An 18,848-nucleotide genomic window follows, 5' to 3' on the forward strand; every position below is an offset into this window, starting at 1 on the left:
ATTTTCTTAATAAAACTCTGATGCTACATAGACCAATCAAATGCCTATGAATAGACCTTCAATATTGCTATAATAGGAAAAAGGGGGCCAACTCTTTTGTCTAGATTTAGATTTTTTTTATGGTAACTGCACACAAGAACATTCTTCTCTGGCAAGTGTTTTTCTTTTAACCATGAAATAAGAACTTCTGTTTTATCCTGAAATCAAAGGTCTTACTAGATCATTAAGCTTTTCTTGACTAAATGTCAGCAGATTTTTGTATCAGTCATCAGGAAGGAATGTAGTCTAGAAGGTTTTCCTTCACTGTCATGAAATTGTAAATGAAGCAAAAAGCTAGCAGAAAATATCAGAACTATTTTTAAAAGACCACACAGCATGATAAGTATATAAAATAATTGCTAACTGTGAATGGGAACAATAAATTTTTGATATAATAAATAAATTTTCTGAAACATTATTAATTTATTAGAATTAATGTTATGAAATTGATAATTAGTATTATTAGAATTAAAAGTATGTATACTATTTTAATGTAATAATAGTAATGTTATAAAATGGAATAAAATATAACCAGTCTTATCTCCAAAGCCTCAATTTGTTTGTCCTTTAATACTTTTTGAAATAATGTATTTAGGTACTGCATTTTGCTCCAAACAGTCTATACTATTTATTAAACATGTGGCAAAAGATGGTTTCCTCATGTCCATTTATTCAGGCTACAGACACCCATCTTTTAGAGCAATTTACTCCAGAGGTAAAGTCTTTTCCCTAGCATATTTATAAGTATTATATAAGTATTATATATATAAGTATTGTTAAGAGTCAACTGATTTTAATTTTGTATTGTAGATGTACTTAACGTTTTTAAAATAGATTACTGAAGCTTATGTGACATCTCGCTTAGAAGCCGTTAAAGAAACTCTTCAGTAAGTCACCTTAATAAGAGATGTAATATGTGACAAATTTATTCTTTATCTTTATTGTAAAATATGTAGTAGCAATAAAACCAAGCTGCCTGCAAAGCTTAAAAAAGAATTTGTTTATTGGTACTGTGCTCATCTCTTTTAACTTTTTCATCCAAATAGTACCAAATTTTTAAAATGAATTGATATCTGCACTTTCACCAGATCATGCCAGCAATTCTGTTCCATTGAAATATGCTTTGCCAATCCTACTGGTATGTTTCAGATAATTATTTTGTTGTAAGACAAAATGATCTAGTAATACCAATATATTGGCTGAGGGCATAAGGTTGTCTTATAAAATGTTTACATATATAGCTTTTGAAGAAAAATTAATAGCAGCTGGATGTTTACATATCCAGCTCCTGTTAATTTCTCCAGTTTGAAATAAGTTACTAATTCCATTATAACTGAAACATCCCTGAAAAACTACATTACTACCTCTGTGTTTGATGGCTGCTTTTATAGTTTTCAGTTATGGTTGTTCTTTTTGTTTTTCTTTTCTTTTTTCTTTTTTAATACAGTTGGTCTAAAATTCGAATTTACTTTCATAAAAGCATAAAACTGATAAACCTAGTGTCTTTGAAAAATTAGTTTTTTTACAAAGACAAGTTGCTTTCTTTTATTTTTTTCTTGAAATAAAGGGTTTTTTTTTGTGACACAGGGCACATAAAAGTTTAAGTTGTATGCTCATTCAGAAACATTCAGACTTGTACTATTCCTTTGGTTTTATTATATTTTCACTGATTGTACTGTTCCTTCACTTTTATTATATTTTTACTGATTGTACTGTTTCTTCACTTTTATTATATTTTTCAGCAATTTTTATACCCTAAACCACTTTCATTATCATCAACAATTATTTGCTGTATTTCAAAACTAATTTTGGAGTCTTGGGCATTTCAGAAAACTTCTCTTTAAGTTGTTAAAAATGACTGATATTTTGAATGCCTAGCTCCTGACATTAATGACTCAAACTGTAATCTAAATTTTCAAAAGATAAGTTAAAAGAGAGCAATTATTTAAAGATTATAGGAAGTCGTATGAAAAAAATTTAACATGTGTATTTGTTAAAGCTATTGTGTAATGTGCATTTAGGATGAAATGTTAAAACATCAGTTTGTTTTCTCTTTAAATATTTTAAAATGGAAGTTTTTCTTTAGCCCATTATTGTTTACAGATATTTCATTTTTCTTAAGTAAGTTTCTGTGATAGGTTTTTAAAGTTTATTGTCCAAACATGAAAATCATAAAGATTTAATGTTAATTATATTCATTTTATGTGTCTGGTCATTATGTGATTTGCAGATTTTAAAGTTCAACTAGATTGTGGTTAGTTTTTAACAATTTTGCTTTAGTTTTGGTTGGTTTTTTTCAATTGTCTTTCAACTTTGCCCAAGAATATACAAAGCATATTTCTCTTAATATAAGTTTAAGATTTTAACATAATAATAATTTTATGTAATAATCAGTTAATTACAAGCTTAGAAAATTTAGGTACTGTTGGAAAAATCTTTTTACTTAGAAAGTTAAAATATCCAGGATATGTTTCCCCTAGAGTTCCCTATTCAAATGTTTTTGGTGTATTGAAAGCAATATTAATATCAAATAAACTGATCAATAATAATTGATGTCAAATAAGCTTTTTTCTTTTCCTGTATTGCTTGAAGAAAAAACCTCCTTGTAAATATTTTATACTGCATTTTTATAAAACAGCAATTTAAAGACAACAATTTGCAAAAATTAATTAAATGTTTAAAAAAATCTAAGTTCAACATGCAATTAAAAAAGAAGAAAAATTTTCGGTTTCCTAAACTGGTATATTTTGGATTTAGATTTTTCAGTTTCTAGGCTTAAGTTCAAAATCTTCATAACAAATTAATAAATATTAAATTTTCTGTCATCTTTTGAAATTTATTCAGAAATGGTTCAGAGGATCCTCTTGATGATAAATCTACTCTTCATCAGCAGCTGGATCAGGTTTACTTACTGTTTGTTTTTTTAAAATTGGATAATGATTACGTTCATATTTGAAACTGTGTTTATTAATGTCTTTGTGATAAATGTTAGTAATATTTAATTTCAAAATACAAATGAAGCTTCTTTTTACTAATAATGATAATCTCTATTGTAAAAACATTGTCATTTTAAAACCTCAAAGTTAAATGATTTTTTACTTAAAATTATATATACATAGGTTTGTTAATCAAACTGTTGCTTTTTAACAAAATTAGTGTGATTAATGTCTCATACTTAAAAGATTTGTGACTAATTAAAAAATATAATCAAACAAAACCTAAAACACCAGTAAAAAATAACATGTACATACAAACACATTTCCAGTCATACAATACAGCATAATTATATAATTTGTCAATAATCTATTTAAGCCATTTTTTTTATTAAGTTTGTTTAAAGATTTGGTATTCTTTTTAGCGTAATTAAACTAGCTATTCTATTCTTATTTAAAAATGTTTTTACTTTTAGAAAAGCTATGACAAGGTAATTTAGGGCTTAACAGCTATTGTATTAATTTTATTTTCATTAATTGTTCAATCACCATTAAATCCGTGACTTTAATCATTTATATAGTTTTACAAGTAGACTATGAAGGGAATAAGCGTCTAATATATATAGAAAAAAAAAGTTACTTTAGCCTTTGGCTTTTTAGGACTGAAATGAAAAAGTAGAATCCTGATACTTATAAAAAGTAGTTTTGATATAGTATCTTCTATGTTAGAATATATTATGACAATAAACTTCAAACAAAAATTTAAGATATGTTTGCTTCTAATAATGTTACAATGCTAAAGTTAATTGTCACTATAAAGTGAACATTATACCATGTTTTCTTGTGCTAAAGCATCTTTTAATTTATCAAAATTGAAACTCCTCTGTTTACATATTGTGGATTAAGGTAATATTTTATATCTATTTGCTCCTTATTTCTGAAAGGAATGAGTAAAAACTGTGGAAAGTTTAACATTTAAACATTCTGTGAGTGTGCTGCAAATGTTCTTCTTTGTCATGTCCCACATCATGGGGGTCTGCATGTTTACATGCTGTCCTCCACTTTGCTTGGTCTAGGGCATCTCCAGGGGTCACTCCAGCAATTTTCATATTTTCAGTAAGCCTGTCCATCCATCGTTTCTTTGGTCTTTCCTTCGGTTTGTTCCCTTCCACCACAACTTCATTTGCTTTTTTTGCAAAAGAACCTTCCTTACTTCATATTACATGTCCATACTATCTAAGTCTGGACTCTCACATTTTTTTTGTGATAGGGGCCACACCCCAATCCTTTCTGATGTCTGTATTCATGTTTTTGTCACGTCAGGTCAAACCAGAGGACAAAAGTTGGCTAATAGAATACTGCCAAAAATCTCTAAAATTGTTTTTTTGACCAATTTCTGTATTTAGTATGGAGATTTCTTATTCAAACAAGCTATTGACTCTTAAAAAAATGATTAAAATTTCTGGTATATGAAATCCTCAATTGGCTGTTTTCCAAAAAAATAATTACACTAGGTAAGCATAAATTCAGTTATCTTTACAGAATAAACAGTTTTTGAAGTCTTTGTTAGTGCATTAATTAATTTACTAACTAATCTACTAATTTTGTCCCACCTGTGTTAGGTAAAAAAGCCCACTTTGTTTCTAGGCTACAGTTATTTATATGCAATTTAAAATTCTTTGAAGCTATATTACTTAATTCTATTAAAATTTCTGCATTATCATTTGAATAAATTCAGACATTTTTGCTCTACGTATTTGTTTTAAAAAATAAAAAAAAATAATTTTTATTTTTATTGATTATCTTATCTATATAATATTAAACTTTATCTAAAGTCTACTACAATTTCTTCCATAAATCAATAAAAAAAAAATTGGTAGGTTTAATATACCCAGTTTATTTCAAATCAGTATAATTTAAATCTGATATTATTGATTTAGTCAATTATTAATAAATTTTAAAATCTAATATCAATCAGTATATTTACGTCTAATTTTTTCACCTAATGACTGCTGACTAAACTGCTTATGGGCAGACCACATTCTCTAACACTTTCTGCTTCTGGAGTATCTTTATCTGTTGCAAGTTAATTCAAGCTTCAATTTTCATACAAAATTAATTTCAACATTGTTGTCTATAATTTGATGCATCTGACTCTGCTGGATTGTAATGTTAGGATTTGAGCAATACAAGCTTTGAAGATACATCTGGATTTTTTAAAACGTTTGCGCTTTCACAATAGAAGCTGCATCCTTAGCAGACATTTTGTATCAATTGCTTGTATTTATATTGGGGTGAATAGTGTTGCTTGTGAAACATGAATAAATATTAAGCTAATTGAAATAAATAAAATAAATATGAAATAAGTTAAAGTTTTTTAAAAATACTTTAAATGATATTATCAAACTATTTTCATTTAAGTTCTTTTTAAATGCTCCAAAATTTTAAGTGTTGTAAATTACCTTCAGAGATATTTCAAATGAAATAGTACAGGTTCTGGAAGGAGCTCAATTCCAGTGTTTACCTGATGGAAAAGTTGAATTTGTAATCTGGATTTAAGAAATATTTAGTAAATAGTAAGTAAATATTAAGTAAATAGTAATTAAAATTAAAAACAGTTAGATGTGAAATAAATTTTATGATAATATTTAACAGCAGTAAAAACAAGGTTTCAGTACTGAATTTCCCTTTTTATGTGAGAAGGTAGACAAGTTTTTTATGTGAGAAGGTAGACAAACTTTTTATGTAGAAGAGAGACAAATTTTATAAACTTCATTTAGATTTTAATTATCAGGCTTCTAATTAAATTACTTTTGATTGTGAATGAGTTGTGAAGTAATTCTAAGTCACTTTTGATTGTGAATGAATTTAGAAGTATTTGTAAAGTTAATTTTGATTGTGAATAAATCTAGAAGTATTTGTAATGCCATCGGCAACCATAATATCAAACTGTAATCTCTGAGAACGGTTTTGTGTCAGTTCACACATAAGTTTAAGGACACAATTAGCTATATCAGGATCATGGTAAGATATTTCTAAAATACGTTGGAACAATTCTGTATACTCTGGATACCTGTTAGAATTGTTAAAGAAAACGCAACAACTACTTAAAAATATTTTGAAGCTAAAAAAATCAGACACTTAGTATAACTATTAGTAATAAATATTATTAAGATAGTGAACTTGATTTCAGGAATGAAACAAAAAATTGGTTTTGAAAAGATACAACCAGCCAAAGAGCATTTGAAAACTACTCTTTGTGTTAAAAGCAAAAGCTAATCCTTTTAAATCTCTGCACAGTCCCATAATCAAGCACTGAAAATAAAGAATAAAATAATAATTCCCTTCAAAGAAAGATAGTAAACTAGCAATATTGTATTAAAAGAAAGTAAAACAATAAAATGAATTAAAGAAGAATGTTTTGCCTTTTTTATCTTATAATACTGCAATTAAGTTATCACTAAACAGAAAAGATATTTCAATTTTACTCCAAACCTATTGAACACAACATGTAACTGAACAAAACTGAAATTTTAATATAAAGTAACATTCTTGAATCTTTTTATACCTTGAACATATAGTAAATCTAGTTAGGCTTTTGAATATGGTAGCAGACTCAGGACTTATACAGATTAACTGTAAGATTCTCTAACTAAAGAGAGTAACATAAATTTACAACTCACAATGAAATTTTAATTAAGAACTTTGCCTTGACTGTTATAGTAAAACTGCAAAGCATTTTTAAGCAATATACACCTTTCTGCTTCACCAACGAGAAAGGTCAGTTGTTATTAGAAAAGAATAAGCAGTAAAAATAATATATTACAAATTCCAAGAGAAGTTCGGGTATAGTAATAAAGTGAATCCTTGATATCTTCTTTATGATGAATTTTTGACTGGATGCTGTAAGTTATAACTCACAAATCTTGTTAGCATTTGCACTGATAATATTTAAAGGTTTTAAAATTTTTACAAATTAAAAAACTTTTTTATACAAAATTAGTTGTAGTAATGGGTTTTGCTTTAACATTATAACAAACTGTCCTTTATCAATATAAACAGTTTTATGTTTAATACTTAACTGCAAAATTAATACACCCCTTAAATATTCCAACTTATTTTGAAAAATGCTATGTATTTCCCAGATTTATCAATTACAATGATGATAATGTTTATTAACATGCCTTTTGTAGGTTTTATTCCATCTCCCTTATTTAATTTTAAAATTACAGCAGCTTTTCATAAGTAGCATGTTTTGCTGTTTAATAAACCTCACTTCTAAAAGAAAAGTATGCATTGGTTTAAATTGTTTTAACAGTAGAAAAGATAACTGTCATTTGAGCAACACATCTGTTCGTTCTAGATGAAATTTAAGTCATGATGATTGTGTTGCAGTTGTTACTTTGTCCAATGAAGGATTAACAAATCGCCAACTTGGTAGAAGATTTGAAGTGTCTCATACAACAGTCGGTAGAGTTTTACAAAGGTTTGTAGAGACCAATGGTCATGCTAGACGACCTGGCCAAGGCAGACCACAAGCTACCAATGCAGTGGAGAACCGACTTTTAATGCTCCGAACAGTGAGAGAACGGTTCGCTACTGCACTAAGTCTCCAAATACTACTTGCTGAGGTTCATGGAACTGCTGTTAGTCAAGATACCATAAGAAGAAGACTTTGTGCTTTAAATTTGCCATCTCGGACAGCAGCTACTGTTCCCAGATTGTCTGTAGACCACCAAAGAAACAGACTGGCTTTTGCAAGGAGGCATATGAATTGAGATATACATGATTGGGGACAGGTCTTATTTACAGACGAGTCAAGGTTTTACCTTGTAAGTTCTGATCGCTGCCCAAGAGTGTACAGAAGAGCAAATAAAAGATGTTTCGCTTGTAACATTCGAGAAACCACTTTATATGGAGGCGGCTCATTGATGGTATGGGGCGAAATATCTTTAAGAGCCCGCACAGAGCTTTTGTTTGTTGATGGTGGACATCTGACTTCTCAACCATACACAGCAGACATTTTAGAACCTTTTTTGGTACCTTTTACACCGTACATTGGAGATGGATTTCTTCTTATGCGGGATAATGCTAGACCGGCACATGTTGTTACTGAATACTTAAGTAATGTTAATATTGAAGCTTTGGAGTGGCCAGCTTCCAGTCCAGATATGAACCCATTTGAGTATCTTTGGGAGATAATAAGACGCCACGTTAGAAGCCAACATCCACCACCTAACAACCTAGACGAGCTGCAACAAAGTGTTATCTGCGCATGGGAAGATATCCCTCAAGAAACGATTAGATCTCTAATTAAAAGTATGCCACGGCACTGTTAGGCTGTAATAACATCAAGAGGTGGTAACACTAGTTATTGATAAGTCAAAAATGTTTCAATTTTAGCTGTATTAGTGTGCATAACAATAATAATCATTTTACTTTGTTTTGTGAAACGAACCATATTTTTGGTTTTAGTCTTTTTTTCCACCATCCTCAAAGTCAATTTTTATTATCATCATTGAAATAATTGTGTTCATTTGTTCTATTCTTAATATGTTTGCCAAAATATATGATAATAATGATGACAATTAAAATCGATATGTATAAGTAGTGCATTACTTTTGTGATTAAGTGCTTATGTAGTTTAAATGTAGATAAACTATATTAAGAGGAAGAAGTTTGAAATTTTTCTAAACTCTAAACACTTGGACCACTTGTTAAAAATTTAGGCCACATTAAAAACACTGATGCAATAAGATGTTAAAAGGCACAAGGAAAATGTTCACATTTAGTTCATTGTAGGAGCATAAACAAGACTTAACATTCCCAAATCCAAATTTTTGAGAGAGTATTCAACTTTTCAAATCCTCTTGTGAAATTGCTTCACTATTATCAATAGATAACTCAACTGTAATTGGTATTGTTGTAAATTACCATTATGAGTATGGTTTAAAAGATTGTTCACATGATGAATGGCAAAAAAAAAAATAAAAAAAAAAAGATCATAACATTAAAGGGTAAGTCAACTGTGAATGTCTAGAAAACTTAAAATTTGCTAAAGATGACTTATATTAGAGAATCAAAGACCAAAAAAAAGTGACTTTTTCAGATAAATCTTTATTTGATCTTTTTAGAAGTGATGGTAGACAAATTGTTTGGCATCCTTTTTTGTACAAGAAATGATATTTGTTACCAGATTCCAACTATAAAATATAGTGAAGGGAGTGTGATGATCTGGGGAATTTTGTTTGGGGTCAATCTATTGGTTGAGTTCAACAAAAATATGAACACTACTTTTTACAAGGATATTTTAATTTTTTCAGTTTATTATCATATGCTGAAGAAACAATAGTGCAGAGTCAGAGATTTCAGTAATTTAATGACTCCAAACACACATCCAAGTTTTTAAAACAGTGGTTTTCTGCTTCAAATGTAAAAGTTTTACCCTGGCCAACTCAATCACCACTTATGGGAAACACTAGATTGTCAAGTTCAAAAGCATAGATATTCAAATAAAGCTGTATTATTTCAGTAAAAGAAGAATGGGATAAAAGTTCCACTTGTATTAATTGGTTTAGTAAATGCCACATTATTTTGCTGCTATTATTACTGCAAATTATTTGGCTACAAAATATTAACATAAAAATTTAATTCTAATTAACTCTATTATAGAGTAAGTAGACTAACAATTTCTCTTTTTAAACAAAGTGGCTGAAAACTTTTACATATGTAAATATAGCAATTACAATGATTAATACATTCACAAACATAAATGAATCTTTTGCGGTATTATTTTGTTTCCTATATCTCATACTAACATCTCAAAATGATTATAAATCATTAGTCTTTTAAAATAACTTAGAGTATGAAATATCACTGGCTGGAAATTTTTCCAATGTCAATAAATGAGCTGATAGAAATGTCAAAAAATAGCTGGTTGTTTTTAGCTAATTGGCAATTAGTTTAATTGTTCTTTATTTATTTTCTAAATTGATTTTTAAAAGTAAATTTATAATCTTCTATATTTTTTCCTTTAAAATCTCATAGGTGGTATGAAATAATCCTTTTCATTTTAAGCACAAAAACACTTGATTCAATTTTTTATCAAGGCCATAAACATAGTTCAATGAAATCCCCTGAGGTTTTGGTAAGGGAGATGCCTTTTCAAATATCAATTTTCTAAATAGAAATTTTCTGTTTTCTAGTCTACTGTAACATAAAATTTCCCAATGATTTTTTTGTACTTTTGAGACACTGTAAGTTTTATGTGCTTATCAGTCAATTACCCTTGGTTTTACGCCTTCAAGAGCTTGCGTCATGTTTTTCTCTGACTAGCAAATTTGCCTTGTTTTGTTTGTAATATATTGAAAATTAAATTAATGCACTAATTTTAAACAAGTGATATTCAAAAATGTTGAATAATAATAATAACCTATAATACATTGAATAATGATAATGAAATACTAATGATTTAATTTGTGATTAGTGTAAAGGCTTTTGATTAGTGTTAAGGCCTTTTAAAAAATATAGCTGTATCATGAAAACAAATAAGAGCTGTTGGTTTGGTGGATAAGTTTGATAGGTCATTTGATATTTATTTATAGTCTATCCTATCAAAACTGCATAACTTAATATTTTAGATAAATTATTTCTTAAAAGTTAAAGTCAGTTTTATGACTTTAACTTTTTTCAAATTAACTTGCTAACAATTGTGCAATGGAAGTGTAAACAAATCCACAAAATAAACTATTTCTGGTATTTTAGATAAATTTAATTATGAAACAAAGTTTTTATTGACCCTTTTTACAAAAGTGGCCTTTTTTGTCTTCTATTTAATGGTACTGAAACTTTTTTATTTATACCAAAAATATCTTGAATGAATTTATTATTTAATGCATATTTATTGTAGATTTCAACGATAGCTCGTTGTGATTATCAAAAGTCATGTTCCCTTTTGATGCAAGCTTTTGATCAAACAGCTCAACTTTATGAAGACCTACTTTCAAACCAATCAGTATCTACTTCTTTTCATATACAAGAGGGTAAACCTAACTAATTTAATCTATTGAGAATTTTTTATTTGGTAAATTTTTAAATATATTACAAAACTGTGTTATGCTGTGATTTTCTCTAGTGAACTTGAGTTTGCAGTATCATTAAGACTTTTTTTTATGTTGATTTTGCATACTAAAATGTGTGTGTATATGTAGGTATGTGTAAAAAGAAACATTAAAAAAAATAATTTACATGCAATATAATAATGTGATAAATATCAACTTGTATATTTGGAGTTCCAGGCCTTAACAGTACAAGTTCAAGAACTTTTCAGTAGAGCCGTTTCAAGTTTTCAAGTTCGTTTTTTTTTCACCATTTCTACATTTAGGTGTTTTTGAAAGCAAAGTTGATTATTTCTTTCATATACTCCTAAATCTAGAAATGAACAGAAAAGTTAGGTTTTTGAACTTGTTCTGTTAAGGCCTGGAATTCTAGATACTAACCTAGAAAAGTATACCTTCTAAAACTGGACTAATTTTCCTAACTTTGGGATAAGAAATAATATACTCTATAAGATTGAAAAATTCTACCTTTTTTAAAAAGTTTATGGTTTTCTGTACTAAGTATCTATTGGTTCATAGTCACAAGAATATATAGTCTGGAAACAAACAAAAAGCTTTGTTTATGTTATTGTTCAAGAAATTACTAGTTCTCATTCTTCCGAAGGTGCACAGTAACGCAAATAAACAAAAAAACTCCATAGCGAAAGTTCTTAAATTTTCAATTTTCCCCTAATTTTTGTAAAGTTTTTAGATTTTCAATTTTCCCCAAATGATGCAGATGAGTTGCGGCATAAGCTGAAGAATCTATTTTCAAAATTTAAGGGTAACCCTGAGAATTAATACTCAAGGATTTTTGGACTCCTGTCGGATAATCCGCCTAAAACCTGCCTAAACATTTTGAAGAACGTACTTTTTGCAGGACGTAGCAAATGATATTTTTTATGAAGATTAAAAAGATTTTAAAGATAATTTTAAACTACCTTACCGATAACAACAAATTCAATGGTGAGAAATGCAAGAAATCACCCATGAGTGTAAAGGATGCAGAAATGAAAAGTTTACAATATTTAGCTGGTTATATTATTCACAAACTGTTTAATAAGTTAAACTTGTTTAATAAGTTATACTATTCAAAAAACTCTTATTCTTTTTATAGCATTCAATGCTGTTCTTTACTTCTAGCATGTAAAGTAGAATTTGACACTATACAAACACTCATTAATGCTCGTGATAGAAATGGTTTATGGAAATTGAATTCTAAAATTATTGATATATTTGTACAATATGAACTATTGTTTAGAAAAAAAACTTCAACATTTATAAGTGTTTTCTGCAAATGATTTTGTAAAAGAAATTCTTACAAAAACAACAGTTATGTCTAACTTTAACAATGTTTGTATATAAACTGATACTTCTGTTACAAACAAAATCCAAACAAAAGTGCTTGAGCAGATTATCAGTTTGTTTGTAGGAGTTCAAACATTTTCATTTGCAAAAGATAAACATGAAAAACACAAAGTTGCAAGGTAAGACTCCAAAAAATGATCACTGCTAACTGAAGTGAAGAAACTTAGCTGCAGCAATAAACTTGTGTAAATTAAAATGTTTTAAAACTGCTTTTAATCTAAAAAAAAAAAAGAAGTATTTTTCATTTGTTATAAAAAACAACTTATAATAAATTTTTAAGAGCATTAAATTTAAAAAAATGAAATTTGTTAATAAGTCAAAGATAAAGAATACAAAAGTTACATCAAATAACAAGTGTTATTTTATAATAGTAAAATATCTTGCAATAAAACTCCTAATTTAATTGTGGGTAATGTCAGGAGGAGCTAATAATTCTTTGATGTTAAACCCCTTAGAGGTAGTATCATAATAAAAAAACTCAGTTCTGATCAGCAAAACAAGTTAACATCAGGAAGGGCATATGATTATAATAAATTGCTCCAACTTCCATATTATCATATTTATTTATTTAAATATGACATTAAGCTTCAATAATGTCATATTTAAATTAGAAACTTACGCTATGGAAAACTGTTCATAGCACATACACACATATAGTGCATATAGTATATATATATATATATATATATATATATATATATATATATATATATATATATATATATATATATATATATATATATATATATATATCTGTTATTTAAATGGAGAAAAACAACATTTTAATAGTACTTAAAGTTTCGTGCCTTACGGCAATCATCAGCTATTAATTACAAATTAAAAACGTAAAAAACCGTTTAAAAACGAATCAAATTTACGGTAGAACGAATTCTGACGTAATGAGCAAAAAGACGCAATCATTTAGTCTTCAGTATCAAAAGAGGATAAAAGGAACTTGTTAGCATGTCGACATTTAGATAATATTTCGCTTCTTTTGTTGAGTAGGTTGTTTTCTTTATGCGATAAAATTTCAAACTTCTCGTGAAGGCAAAGGTTACAGGTCTTGGTTTCAGGGTTGGAAGGTTTGCATCGCTTTACAATTCTCCACTTTATTATAGGTGTGATGGCTTTTTCTTTTAATTTCCAAATTTCCTTTGAAAGTTCTGTATCATTCTTATACCTGACCGTATTAAAAGATTTTACATGGTTAGCATATCTTAGTTTAAATGGTGTCTCGCTAATGCCAAAATAAACTTTTTCTTTGAGTTCAAGATTTTCGGAACTCACGATAGCTTTATAAACGATGTTGCTTAATAAACATTGATTGTTTAAAGGGCAAGTAGTTTTGTTAGTACAGTTGCAAGTGTTTTTTGGTATGCTTTTTTGGTCTTGTAAAATTTTGTGGTTATGCGAATTAATGATGGATTTTACGTTTCGCATACAGCTATAACTTACCTTGATCGAATTTCTATTAAAAATTTTGTGCAATCTATGATTTACCGGGAAGTGAAGGTCAACCAATGCAACTAAACGGTTTCCTATTTTTGTTTCCACGTTTTGACTGAATGGAGGGTTAAACCATATAATGTTTCGCTTGCGTTTTGTATTTTTAGTGGTGGCAACATGATGTTGATAACTAAGTTTAAATATAAACTTAGTTATAAATGTAAACTTAGTTATCAACATCATGTTGCCACCACTAAAAATACAAAACGCAAGCGAAACATTATATGGTTTAACCCTCCATTCAGTCAAAACGTGGAAACAAAAATAGGAAACCGTTTAGTTGCATTGGTTGACCTTCACTTCCCGGTAAATCATAGATTGCACAAAATTTTTAATAGAAATTCGATCAAGGTAAGTTATAGCTGTATGCGAAACGTAAAATCCATCATTAATTCGCATAACCACAAAATTTTACAAGACCAAAAAAATACCAAAAAACACTTGCAACTGTACTAACAAAACTACTTGCCCTTTAAACAATCAATGTTTATTAAGCAACATCGTTTATAAAGCTATCGTGAGTTCCGAAAATCTTGAACTCAAAGAAAAAGTTTATTTTGGCATTAGCGAGACACCATTTAAACTAAGATATGCTAACCATGTAAAATCTTTTAATACGGTCAGGTATAAGAATGATACAGAACTTTCAAAGGAAATTTGGAAATTAAAAGAAAAAGCCATCACACCTATAATAAAGTGGAGAATTGTAAAGCGATGCAAACCTTCCAACCCTGAAACCAAGACCTGTAACCTTTGCCTTCACGAGAAGTTTGAAATTTTATCGCATAAAGAAAACAACCTACTCAACAAAAGAAGCGAAATATTATCTAAATGTCGACATGCTAACAAGTTCCTTTTATCCTCTTTTGATACTGAAGACTAAATGATTGCGTCTTTTTGCTCATTACGTCAGAATTCGTTCTACCGTAAATTTGATTCGTTTTTAAACGGTTTTTTACGTTTTTAATTTGTAATTAATAGCTGATGATTGCCGTAAGGCACGAAACTTTAAGTACTATTAAAATGTTGTTTTTCTCCATTTAAATAACAGATATATATATATATATATATATATATATATATATATATATATATATATATATATATATATATATATATATATATATATATATATATATATATATATATATATATACATACATATATATGTAATACACACATGTATATATACACAAATATATATGCCAAGCAAAAAAAAATATTGAAAAAGCTTTTCTTTTAAAAATAAGAAAAAGTAAGAAAAGATAATTAGTAATATTTGATAACTGCTGATAACTACTGATAAATACTTAATAAATACTTAATAAATACTTAATAATATCAATACTTGATAAATAAAATACTGTAAGTAAAAGTAAATGATATTCACTAACTTATCAGTATATATCTTTAGAAAAATAAAACTTTTATAATTACTGTTATTTTGCATAGCATACCTTTTTCTTTTATATCGTTTTATATTAAATACATACATACATACATACATACATACATACATACATACATACATACATACATACATACATACATACATACATACATACATACATACATACATACATACATACATACATACATACATACATACATACATACATACATACATACATACATACATACATACATACATACATACATACATACATACATACATACATACATACATACATACATACATACATACATACATACATACATACATACATACATACATACATACATACATACATATGCATATATATATATATATATATATATATATATATATATATATATATATACACACATTAAAATGCAATCATATTCACTAACACAAGTACATAACAACAACAGTACAAAACAGCAGTAATTAGTAATAGGAATCAGTAAAAAATATGTAAATATTTATGTTAAAGAAACTTTAAATAAAGCATTCTATCTATTTAAAAAGGTTTTTAAATCTTAGATAATCTTTCTTAACATATCGGAGAAATTATCTTCACAAAAATTATTTAAAAGATCTCAACATTAAATACAAAACCCAATTTTCAGTTCAGAGTCACAGGGAGAATAATTTGAAAGTTTTCGTTTTGTGCACCTTCACCGGGTCGTTGATTCAAGTCTCAACATAAAGCGGTTGAACAATGGAAATGGCCTTTGTTTCCAGACTATATATTCTTGTGACTATGATTGGTTTAAGTGGTAGTGATCGACCGGAATTCAGTTCGGATCCGGTTTTCGGCCAAAATTACGGCCGGAACCGAAATTCCGGTTCTGGGTATATTTAAGATTTCGGTTCCGGCCGGATTTCCAGTTCAAAATGCTACCAAAAATATATTATAAAGCTTTATTTAGCATGATACCGTTATTATCATTTTGATAAAAATGATTAAAAAATTTTTAAAATTAGTAGTTAAGCTTGAAAATTAATGTAAATAAAACTTAGCTTTGTTTGATAACTAATTAATTTTCTTGTTAAAATTAATTTTAAATTAATATTCATATCTTGTAATGTTTTTATCGCTATTATTTGAGCTGAACTTATAAGCTCGAACAGGGGAAATTGATTTATGTGCATTTTGACAATCCAAAAAATAATTTAAGTGTTAAATGATTTTTTGGATTGTGTAATTGCTTTTCTATGCCTTGTGTTTTGGAAAAACTAAAAAAAAAAAGTAAAATTTTAATTATTTTTACTACATTAATTTTTGTTTAAATTAGAACTTTTTAAAAATATATTACTTATTTTCGGTTCCAGTTTCTGTTCCTGTTCCGGTTAGGATTTATTTCCGGTTCCAGTTAGGTGTATTTATAATCTATTACTGGTTTTGTTCCGGTTCCGGCAAATCTCTGTTCCGGTCGATCACTATTAAGTGGTATCTGCATTCTCATGAATCTCTAAATCAATTTTTGGTCATAGTTATTGGCATTTTAATGCTAATAGATAAATATAATAGAACTATTTGCATTTACTATGCTTCACACTAATTGGTATGTTTATAATTGATCAGTTGGAATGATGTAGAATAAAATGGAAATTTTTCCCATAAAAAATTCCTTTTTTTTTTTGAAATTTATCATGATAAATTTCAAAAAAAAAAAGGAATTTTTTTCCATTCAGAAATGAATGAAAATAATTTCTTGTTTTTTGATCCATTCTGTTACTGCATAATATTTTATACTCTATGTTTCTTTTTTTAGGAAGAATGACTTGGCTTGTATACATCATTGGTTATTGTATAGGAAGTCGTGTTTCTTTTTCATCTACAGGTGAACATGACAGGTTAGATGGTGAACTCTCTTTAAGGTAAGAAATTATTACTTGCATTTTAAAAGAAGGACTTTTAGTTATTGTTATAATTTTTATTCAAAAAGATAAATTTGTTTTTCTCTTACATAAATCTAGTTAAAAGTTTTTAACATTAATTTTTGAATAGTTATTTTGTCCTTTTTTTTTCTTTTGACTTAATTATACAAACTTTAATTCTTCATTCACATTATGGCTTTAGAGTGCTTCAACTTATGAACTTAACAGATATGAAATTACCACAAGTTGGTTCAGAAAAGCTTGAATTGGCATTATTAACATTTTTTGATCAGTTTAAAAAAATTTACATTGGAGATCAAATTAATAAATCTTCCAAGGTAACATGTTTTTGAAAGATTTACCTAAAAAAAAGTCTAAATATTCTTAAAACAAGTTGCAAATAATAAATTTTCATTTAAGGTTTATCAAGTCATATCTGCACATCTTGGTATTATAGATGAATCATCAATGCTTGAGCTTTATACAAGAAAAATGTAAGCAATTAACTAAAGATCAATCATACTTTTACTGATATTTTACTAAATTTAACTTTTTTTTTTCTTTTAGAATAACCAATATGAAGTATTGGTCTCATAGTGAGAGGATAATAAGTGCTACTTTAAATTTATTAAATGATCTTTCCATAGGGTATCCTTTTCATAGGATTTTAAACTCTTACATTTGATTGATCTATAATCTATGGATTTGATTGTGTTCTTACCTTTTTATGACTAAACCTTTGTTTAAATGTTTGATCACCAAATTTAGTCAAACTGCTTTCTTTTTCTTTTTAACCCATATGCAAAAAAGAAAAATGCAAGTTATAAAACATTGTTTTAGTGCTCAGTTTTTTTATTCTTCAAAAAATTACCACAATATTGATCATTTTTCCAAACAGTTAACATTTTGAAAATTAGCAGCATTCTTTAAACCTTTAAAAATACCTAATATGATATAGTTCTTACTGCCTGATTTTGTTACAAATATGTTTACCATTTATTTCATATGCTCATTATGAAAAACAAAATTAGTAAATAAGTTTAAGAGTTCAAATACTTAAATTTTTTATTTAATCTCCTACACTCCTCTTGACTTTTGTATTCAAGCAAAAATTACCTCCAAAAATTGTCCAGCAGCAGTATGCAAAATTGTTGGGCCCCATTTATTTTTTTTCCATAGCTAGAAAATCTAGAAGGAAGCACATCCCATTCAACCAATCCACAAGTCTTGATCCATATGAATTACAGCATATTTTTAGCATTCTAATTTTGTTAGAATGGTCTCCTAATTTGAAATCAAAATACATGTTCTAGGTTTTTTTAATCACAGTTTCATTTTTATGATGAAAAAGTAGTTTAGCTATAAATTTAGCAGAAATACAGTTTACACAGGTCTGAGGCATAGCTAAATACACTACATTAAAACAATGATTAAAGATGGTATCTAACTGGTAAAGCAACAGATATTGTGACTTTTATAAAAGCTGGTGACATAATATTAGCTAATATTGCTTCATCTTGGTGTTAATGGAAGTTTTCTATTGGTTTTCTTTTGACTTTTAGTCTGTGTAATTTGTATCAAGTTTTATTATATTATGCA

The 18,848-nt window shown here is 27.7% G+C and overlaps 2 protein-coding genes across 4 annotated transcripts in view; one reads left to right on the forward strand and one right to left on the reverse strand.

Annotated features, from left to right (window-relative positions):
* The window catches only part of LOC145202146 (exportin-7-like), a 126,758-nt gene that overhangs the window by 55,688 nt on the left and 52,222 nt on the right, over window positions 1-18,848 (forward strand). For 2 of the 3 annotated variants that reach the window (XM_090082101.1, XM_090082102.1), the window contains exons 13-20: window positions 635-754; window positions 874-926; window positions 2,884-2,941; window positions 10,882-11,014; window positions 17,144-17,249; window positions 17,452-17,587; window positions 17,670-17,743; window positions 17,817-17,897. In XM_090082101.1, the coding sequence (XP_089938227.1) occupies window positions 635-754; window positions 874-926; window positions 2,884-2,941; window positions 10,882-11,014; window positions 17,144-17,249; window positions 17,452-17,587; window positions 17,670-17,743; window positions 17,817-17,897 (761 nt within the window). Of the gene's footprint in view, window positions 1-634; window positions 755-873; window positions 927-2,883; window positions 2,942-5,443; window positions 5,549-10,881; window positions 11,015-17,143; window positions 17,250-17,451; window positions 17,588-17,669; window positions 17,744-17,816; window positions 17,898-18,848 lie in introns of those variants that run through there. The other variant, XM_090082103.1, reaches the window with a different exon arrangement.
* LOC149890947 (exportin-7-like) lies at window positions 5,859-6,630 on the reverse strand. The gene is made up of 3 exons (XM_090080943.1): window positions 6,541-6,630; window positions 6,199-6,287; window positions 5,859-6,045 (listed from the first exon to the last, which is right to left on the reverse strand). Exons 1-3 carry the CDS (start codon window positions 6,547-6,549, stop codon window positions 5,859-5,861), a joined length of 285 nt encoding a protein of 94 aa, XP_089937069.1. The 5' UTR covers window positions 6,550-6,630.

Source organism: Hydra viridissima, unplaced genomic scaffold (assembly GCF_058129835.1).
Source record: "Hydra viridissima isolate aposymbiotic clone 2 unplaced genomic scaffold, HvirCarnegie_v1 scaffold_3, whole genome shotgun sequence".
Taxonomy (NCBI): domain Eukaryota; kingdom Metazoa; phylum Cnidaria; class Hydrozoa; order Anthoathecata; family Hydridae; genus Hydra; species Hydra viridissima.

Coding starts and splice junctions, on each gene's coding strand:
- LOC149890947 (XM_090080943.1), bottom strand. Junction 6,046..6,198: donor CAAATGCTCTTTGGCTGGTT/GTATCTTTTCAA, acceptor CAATTCTAACAG/GTATCCAGAGTATACAGAAT.